This window comes from Mesoplodon mirus, assembly GCF_964341445.2.
Source record: "Mesoplodon mirus genome assembly, chromosome: 18".
NCBI classification, from domain to species: Eukaryota; Metazoa; Chordata; class Mammalia; order Artiodactyla; family Ziphiidae; genus Mesoplodon; species Mesoplodon mirus.
In genome coordinates, this window is record NC_138994.1 from 35,395,362 (window position 1) to 35,404,148 (window position 8,787).

The 8,787-nt window shown below is 61.1% G+C and overlaps 1 protein-coding gene across 1 annotated transcript; it reads left to right on the forward strand.

Moving 5' to 3' along the window:
* Positions 1-2,372: 2,372 nt before the first annotated feature.
* Positions 2,373-5,360, forward strand: LOC309793832 (forkhead box protein J1-like; the record flags this gene model as incomplete). Its single annotated transcript, XM_082604612.1, has 2 exons — positions 2,373-2,905; positions 4,593-5,360. The coding sequence occupies exons 1-2, from the start codon at positions 2,408-2,410 to the stop codon at positions 5,358-5,360; spliced, it is 1,266 nt and encodes a 421-aa protein (XP_082460738.1). The 5' UTR covers positions 2,373-2,407.
* Between the last annotated feature and the right edge of the window lie 3,427 nt (positions 5,361-8,787).

Sequence of the window (8,787 nt, forward strand, 5' to 3'; positions counted from 1 at the left end):
AGTCAGAAAGAGAAAGACAAATACCGTATGCTAACACATATATATGGAATTTTAAAAAATGTCATGAATAACCTAGGGGTAAAACAGGAATAAAGACACAGAACTACTTGAGAATGGACTTGAGGATATGGGGAGGGGGAAGGGTAAGTTGTGACAAAGCGAAAGAGAGGCATGGACATATATACACTACCAAACGTAAGGTAGATAGTGGGAAGCAGCCGCAGAGCACAGGGAGATCAGCTCGGTGCTTTGTGACCGCCTGGAGGGGTGGGATGGGGAGGGTGGGAGGGAGGGAGATGCCTGAGGGAAGGGATGTGGGAACAGATGTATATGTATGACTGATTCACTTTGTTATAAAGCAGAAACTAATAAAAAAATAAAATAAAAATTAAAATAAAACAATAAATACTTGGGAAGAAAAAAAAAACTTTGACTCAAGACAAGCTGGACATGGAGGAGTGAGAGAGGGCAAGGGGTAGAGGAAAAGACATGTTTCTGGGTGGGAGCTGGTGTACCATCCCCCGGGCACAGCTCCTGCCCAGAGGCCTGATAAGGAGCCCTCACCTCCACCCACCCCCTTCAACCAGAGAACTTCCAACTGCAGCTCCTCAATAACTGAAGAGCAGGAAAGCTGGTGACTGGAGGGAGGCTGGGGGAGGGGAGGAGGAAGGACCACAGTCCACCGTTAGTCCGTCACTTAAAGGCTGGTGAAATGAATGGGGCAAATGACCCCAGTCAAAGAATTTGGCAAGTCCACGGCTTTCCTGGCTTTCACCCAACGGCTCTGTTTCCTCGGCTATCTGGAAAGGAGGGAGAGCACTTCCGAAGAAGCCTCTGGAATGTCAGCTTCTGGGAATCTTGCTGAGGACGGGGCGGGGAGGGGGCGCTTACCGGGAAACACTGGATTACCCTAGCCGCCTTGGGGTGCCTGCGACCGGGGCTGCGGTTTCTGCGGACCTGAGCGGCAGGTGGCATCGGAGAGTCAGACCTGCTTGCGGGCACCAAGACGACACTCGGTCGGGAGACCGGGACAGGCCGCAGAAACGTGAGGAAGTGCCACTCGCAGCCCAGAGGAGAGGAAAGGAAAGCCCCAAGCATGCACCCAGCCCTGGCCCCCGCGCCACGGGCTGCGTCCCAGGAGCCGTCGCCACCTCTGAGCAGCCCAGATGGGAAGGGGGTGGGGCGGAGGACGGTTCCCGCGGCGAACTGCTCGCCGAGGGCCCGGGGCCTCTGCGGGAGCGCCGAGCCGCGCGCCTCTCCGAGCCCTGCGCGGGGCCGTCGGGCGGGAATGCGCGGAGCCGGGACGCGGTGGCGGGTAGGGGGCTGGGTCGCGCGCGGGAGAGGGCGGCAGGAGGGAGCTGGAAGAGAGTTACCGCGTGAGAGAGCCGTTAAGAGCCCGCGGTCTCTTTGGAGATGCCCTGGCCAATGGCAGAAGCGGAAGCTGTTTATATGGGCGGGGCGTCGCCACGGCAGCAGGAGACGCCTTGCGAGCGGCTACTGAGTGCCGGTCCCCAGCCGCTGGCTTTCAGAGAGGCGCCGGCGGGCGTGAGTGGCGACGAGGATTGCTGGCTGGGCCCTGGAGCTGGGAGCAGAGAGCCGCGGTGAGGGTGGGCGGTGGGAGGAATTTCTTTGAGAAGCTTCCTTTGGCCCGGGCTGCGCTCTGAGCCAGGTAAGGGACGGGGAGGGCTGCAGGCCGTGGGAAGGGAGGGCGTCAGTACCAGCCCGCTCTCCCATCCGTCCCCGACGGAAGTGGAGGGCCCGGGGACTGACATCAGAGGCGTTTGGGGGACACTCACTTCCCACCCCCTTATAACTCTGTATTGTTTCCTTCCTTCCCCTTGAGCCCCATCCTAATATCCCTTTTCAAAGATCAGACGACCTCCCCCGCCCCCCGACCCGTCGTACTGCCCTCCTGGACTCTCTCGCCCCATTTCCATTGGTTGTGGACGGAGAGAGGGGGGTTAATTCCCCGCTTTGAGGGAGAAAGGGGTGGCCTCGCATGCCCCTACACTATTCCCTCGTTGGGCTAATTAAGTCTCCTCTTAAAGATCCAAGAGGAAAAGAGCGAGGCGAACCCCGTGTGGGTCGGAGCCCCGGGCACACCTTCTGTTTCCCCGACGTCGGCAGTAAAAGATCCTCCCCAGCTGCAGGAAGGATTTTAGTAAGAGCCTCCCCCCTCGCCCACACTCTCCCCTCGGGGGTGGGGAAAGAGGGCTCAGTTCCCGCTCTGGTCCCCGCAGGCACCACATTCCGTTTGGAGGAGGCTACCCCCGGATCGCGGGATGGAAGCCCGCTTCCGGGAGGCTGCGTAACTGAAGCCGCGGGAGTCAGCGGGCCGGAGAGCTCGGCGGCCACCCTCGGCTCGGCTCGTGGATGTTGACAGCCCCCTCGGAGAGTCCCCGCAGATATGGCGGAGAGCTGGCTACGCGTCTCGGGAGCAGGGGCAGCGGAGGAGGCCGGACCGGAAGGCGGCCTGGAGGAGTCCAACGCCCTGAATGACAGCCTGACCAGCCTGCAGTGGCTGCAGGAATTCTCCATTCTCAACGCCGAGCTCCCCGCCCTGCCTTCGGGGGACACCGACCCCCACGGCTCCCACGAGCTGGCAGGCTCGGCCGAGCCGGGGTCTCCCCTGGCGGCGGACCCCGCCTGCCTGGGGCAGCCACACACACCCGGCAAGCCCACGTCCTCCTGCACGCCGCGGAGCGCCCCCTCGGGGCTGCAGGCCTCGCCTCCCGACGACGTGGACTACGCCACCAACCCGCACGTGAAGCCGCCCTACTCGTATGCCACGCTCATCTGCATGGCCATGCAGGCCAGCAAGGCCACCAAGATGACCCTGTCGGCCATCTACAAGTGGATCACGGACAACTTCTGTTACTTCCGCCACGCTGATCCCACCTGGCAGGTAGGGAGGCACTCCCTCCCTCCCTCCCCATGCCCGCGCGGACTGGACTCACATCCCAGATCCGCAGGCCAAGTAGGCGCGGTACGGCCAGGGCCCCGAGAGAGGAAGGCCGTCCAGGAAGGACCTCAAGGGAGCCCAGTGCTTGGACTGCTGCCCCTTTGACTTCAGAGACGGAGGAGGGAGGATGTTCAGAGGGCTGCAGGGGTGCCGACATAGAGGTTCAAGGGGAAAGAACTTGTCACTCATCCGGCAGGCTCAGCCCAAAGACCAGGGCTGAACTATGCGTGGACACAGCCCCCCAGGGTAGGTTGATGGACTGAGGGACACATTTTTGTCCCAAGTCCTGGAATTCCTTGACACTACCCTCCTCAAGGTCAGTTTGTCAGGGCCTGACTGGAGGCAGAGCATCGTTCCTGCCAGACTCTGCATCCCGCCTGCTTTCAGTTGGCTGGAGGGGCTCTGGGAGGGGAGAGGGGCGTGCTGCGGGGTGTGAAGGCCATCGGTGTCCCAGTGGAAGGGCTACGGGGCCTTCCGAAAGCTGCTGTGCCAGCCCCCACCACAAGCCCTCCCTAGTTTCCTGCCTACACTCCTCCCCCTCTTCTCATCAACCTCCCTGGGGGGACAATTACCTCAGCCACGTGCTTTCCACAGGGGCTCTTTCCTCCCACACTGGCTTCATGTTCCAAGTGTCCGGAACCTGGCACAGAGCAGCCAAGGGGCCCAGACCACCATGTAAACCTCCCAGTCTTGCCAGGGGGCACTACTCACCTGCCGGCCCCACCCACCAGGCCCCAGACCCCTGTGCCCCAGCGTGGTTTGGACTGTGCACCCAGGCCTGAACAAGGCAGGATGGTGATTCAGGCTGGGCACACGCTGCCCTGAGCCTCTTCGACCATCAGGATCAGGGGCTACTTGGGGACAGAGACCCTGAGGATGCACAGATCCTTCCCTGTGGCACAGGTCACAGGATCAGAGTTCCTGTAATCACAGCTATTCCACGATTGCTTGGGCCCTGACCCTGGGGCAGGTACCATTTGTAACCTTGGTGAGAAAGCAGAGACCCTCCACCACCACCCACCCTACCCCAAGCCTGAGAGGCCCCAGGAATGAGCGCTATGCTCTTGGCTGGGTAATAATCAACTGAGGCCTCAGAGCCTGGGGTGGGAGGAGGGGGACATGGTGGGTGAGGGCCCAGGCCAGCAGCCGGCTCTAGAAACAAGGAAAGTCATCAGATCCTCCCACACTTCATCCCCCCCCACACACACACACCCTCACACCCACTCACTCATTTCACAAACAGAGAAGGCCAGCGAGGCCCAGGCAGAGGGAGATGGCCGTCCAGGACCTGGGGGAGCCAAGGCCTTTGACCAGAGGCCGCAAGCAGCGGGGTAAGGGAGGGAGGGCAGGACAGGCTGGCACTGAGAGCCACCCTGCGGCTCAGGGCTCGGATGACCGAGCAGGCAGATATCCTGGCCAAAGGGAACAAAAGCCCCCGACAGCACTCCCAGCTCCTGGTGCCCCGTGGCTGGTGTCCCAGAGCCTCCCGCTCGGAGCAGCGCCTCTGTCTCCCCTGCCCCCATCGGAGAGAAGGTGGTGGTGGGACTGGCAGTGGCGCTAGGAGCCCCCCATCACTGACCCCACCCACTCTCCCAGCTGTCTTCCTTCTCTCCTACCTCCCTGTGTCCAGAACTCCATCCGCCACAACCTGTCCCTGAAGAAGGGCTTCATCAAGGTGCCTCGGGAGAAGGACGAGCCAGGCAAGGGGGGCTTCTGGTGCATCGACCCCCAGTACGCCGAGCGGCTGCTGAGTGGGGCCTTGAAGAAGCAGCGGCTGCCCCCAGTCCACATCCACCCGGCCTTTGCCCGCCAGGCCGTGCCAGAGCCCAGCGCCGCCCCATGGGCCGGGCCACTGACCGTGAGCACCGAGGCCCAGCAGCTGCTGCGGGAGTTCGAGGAGGCCACTGGGGAGGCGGGCTGGGGTGCAGGCGAGGGCAGGCTGGGGCGTAAGCGTCAACAGCCGCTGCCCAAGCAGGAGGCCAAGGTCCCGCGGCCCTCCAGCCCCCTGCTGCTGACCCAGGAGGAGCAGGGTGAGCTGGAACCCCTCAAGGGCAACTTTGACTGGGAGGCCATCTTGGACGCTGGCACGCTGGACGGGGAGCTGGGCACGCTGGAGATCTCGGAGCTGATCCCGACGCTGAGCCCTGCCTCACACGGGGACGTGGACCTCACCATCCATGGCCACCACATCGACTGCCCTGTTACCTGGGGGCCTCCAGCGGAGCAGGCTACCGACAGCCTGGACTTTGATGAGACCTTCCTGGCCACATCCTTCCTGGAGCACCCCTGGGACGAGAGCACCCGTAGCTCCCTGCCCCCCGAGCCCCTCTTTGAGGCCGGGGATGCCACACTGGCCTCTGACCTGCATGACTGGGCCAGCCTGGGCGCCTTCTTGTAAGAAGCCAGGCCCTGCCCCACCTCCAGACAGCACCGAAGTCTGGGCCCAGACTGCCCCCCTCCCCGCCAGTGCAGGCCCATGGACACCCTACCGCCCAGGCAGGGGCTGGGCCAGCTCACCCCACCAGGCCACACGGCCCCCAGCCCAGGCCATCTCAGATTCTAGTCCAGCAGGCTGAGAATTGGGGCCCAGGACCCAAATTGCTGCCTCCGCTCCCCAGCCCCCCATACACACAGTGTTTCATTGATCCACTTCTTCCCTGCCCCAGAGACACGCTAAGGGCCCTGCACTATGAGAGCTGCAGCTTGGAGGGGCCCTGGCCAAGCTGGAAACATCAGTACAGGGCCCGCCCCAGAACACCTTAGCTTCCAAGCTTCTCTCTCTCCTGCTCTCCTCCCCAGGTCCCTATCCAGAGCAAGTTCCCAGGTACAACCAATGCTGATTAGGTGACTGCAAATGAACACCCAAGAGGCCTCTCCTGGCAGTCTGTGAGGAGGAGCTAGGCGGAGGGGGGAAGAGAGAGGAGACAGAAAGGAGGCCGGGGTGCCGGGTGGAGCCAGGAGATTTTCTAAGGCCTCTGGGATCTTCTGGCTTCATCCCTAGAGGTGGGGCAGAGGGTATGTGTCCCTAATCTTTGAGCCCAACTTGAGGCTGAGAGCAGCGGGGAGATGGGGATCTGGGGGTTAGGGGCTGGGGCAGCCAAGCTGCAGAGGGAAAGGGGACAGACAGACTAATGTAGTGAGTGTAGCTAGAGCTGAGGCTTAACTGGGAGGGACGCAGTGCTTGCTAGAACCACTGGGACCAAGAATGGGGGGATGGCCCCGTGCCCTTGCTTGCACTCCTGCAGGGGAGTGTCTTGCTCCACCATAAACGCCCTGGGCTGCATCCCACATCCCCTCTCCTAACCCATCGGGCAATTTAACCTTTTTCATAGAAAGTGATTTACAATAAAAACATTTTTAAAAGTAAAGTTTTAAAAAGTCTCAAAATGGACCTGCTTGCAACTTTCTCTGGGGAAAAGCATGGGCCAGTTTTGGGGAGGCCACGGCCCAAGGGGGAATGGCTGGGAGGAAGATGGGGGCACCAAAGGCCTGCAGAGTGTCCCCTGATGCACTCCTCATGATCTCTGGGTGCCCAGAGAGAAAGGGGCTGAGAGGCGGCCCTCGGGGGTCCCCTGCAGCCAGGGCCTCGGCACCTCTCTATGTGCAATGGGGAGACTGTACCCACAGCCCCGAGGAGCAGGCGGCAAAGGAGGCACAGCCCCCTCCCTGGCCCTGGGGACTCACTCACAAAGGCCGTTCTTGCCCAGGGCTCGGCTCACGTTCCCCACCTCGCCCAAGTTGAGGGCCTGCCCAGACTCACCTGCGGTCCTCGCCTGGGCCTGTCTCCAGCTCCTCCCTCCCTTGGTCCCTTCCTGAAGGGACAGGGTGTGAGGTCAGAGGGCCCCAGCCCCTGGGGCCCCACTTGCCACCCTGGGGTTCATTCACCCCGCCCAGGGCCTTCCCTCCAATGCAGGTTGGGGCTGAGGGAGGCCATCAGGGCAGACGGAAGACGGGGTGCCTAGACCCTACAGCTCCAGCCTGTGAGGAATCAACGTACCAGAGTTCTGATGGGGAAACTGAGGCACAGCAAATATGTGACACTCAGCAGGCACCTTTCCACCCCCTCACCCCAGCTTTGCCTGGAACCCATCTCTCCCCCGAGCCCGCACCTGGCCCCGCCAGCACGCCCTTGTGGTGCACAGCCCCTTCCCCCAGCACTCACGTGCACGTGCGCACAGACACACACACACACACACACACACACAAACGGGCACTGTCCTACACAATCCTGACCAGCCTCCACGGGCCCCTTTCTCCTGAGGCCCCTTTCTTTCCTTGCACTGGAGGCTGGCTCCAGGACAACCTGGCATTCCCCCGCCAACTTGCTGCTTTCCCTTGCTAATTACTCAAAATATTTCCGAAGGGTGCGCACACTGCAGGGCCAGGCGGGTTGGGGCCTTACAGAGCTCAGGAGGCAGCCCATCCCCTTCCCACCGCTTGCTGAGGAGGCTGCCCCAACCTCCCTCTGAGACTCCCTTCACCCCCTAAGCAACGACTCCCTCCCTCTCCCCACCACCCTCCGGCCTTCCTGCCCACGCTCCCCAGCACTGGGGGAACATGGGGGCTCCAGCCTCTCCACTGGTCCCCAGGCTCAGCCTCCAGCCCCCGACAAAAGGGGTACACCCTGGATTGACAGGTGGGGCCGGTCACTGTCCCCCCTCCTCACCCTCTGGCTGGGCCCATGCTGGGGGAAGAGGGGCAAGGTCAGGGGCTGGCAGAACTGCCTGCCAGGTAAGAAAAGGCTGAAGAACCTTCTGGCTGCCAGGAAGAATCCCCAGGAGCTCCTGAAAATCCCTATGCTTGGGACTAGCGTCTCTGGGGCTGGGACCCAAACACTGGCACTTTTAAGGGTCCATGGATGCTGCCAACGAGCAGCCAAAGCTAAGAGGGGGCTCCAAAGCGGCCAGAACACAGGGCTTCACACACCCTTTCAGCAGGCAGCGTTTGGGGGTTGGCGGTGGAGGAGGCGGGAAGCGTGAGTGGATCCTGTCCCTCCTATTCATCCCTGCCCCGGCCCTTGGCTGGGTGGCTTTTTGAAAAAACGTTCAGTGACTCCGTATTTATTTAGAGATTCGATGTAATCCCAGTCAATATATATTTTGCGCCCTTAACAGTAAGTTGCAGACAGGCTGCCCCATTAGCACTAGATACTTTAGTGTGTGTTTCCTTAGAACAAGGACACACCTCCATAATCCCAGTACCACCATCACAATCAGGAAATGAACACTGACCTGGTAATCCCATGTAACCGCAGACCCCCTTCACGTCTTGCAGATCACCCCAGGAATGCTCCTCTCCATTCCAACATCCCAATCCAGGACCCCATGTTGCACTGAGTTGTCCTTTCTCTTTTGCCCTGTGTGGCTTTGAGCCCATGACTCAAGCTCTCTGGGCAGGTTTCGCATTTCCTTTGATCTCCACTTTTGAGGTGAGAAGCCCTTCAGCCACTTCACCCTCAGGTGTGGTACAGTCCCTTCCCAAAGCAAGAAGCAAGCTTTCTGTCTCCTCACTTTCCACCTCTTCCCTATCCTCCCTCCCCCATGTATCACCAGCCAGGAAAGGGATGAGGGGCAATGTTCAGGAACTCAGTCTTCGGAGACCTTCCCCGTCTGCCCTCGGGACAGGCCACCCTCAGCTCCAGTGATGGGAAGGCCCCCGGGATGGGATTCCATGCTGGCCTGAAGCAAATGCGCCAGGCCTCATGAAGAGTTGAGCTGAGGGCAGGAAACACTCTTCTCCCCGCCTCTGCCCCCCTCAACATACTGGGGACCCAGACTTGAAGAAGGAAGGTCATGTCCATGGTGTCCTCCCAGATCAGCACCGAC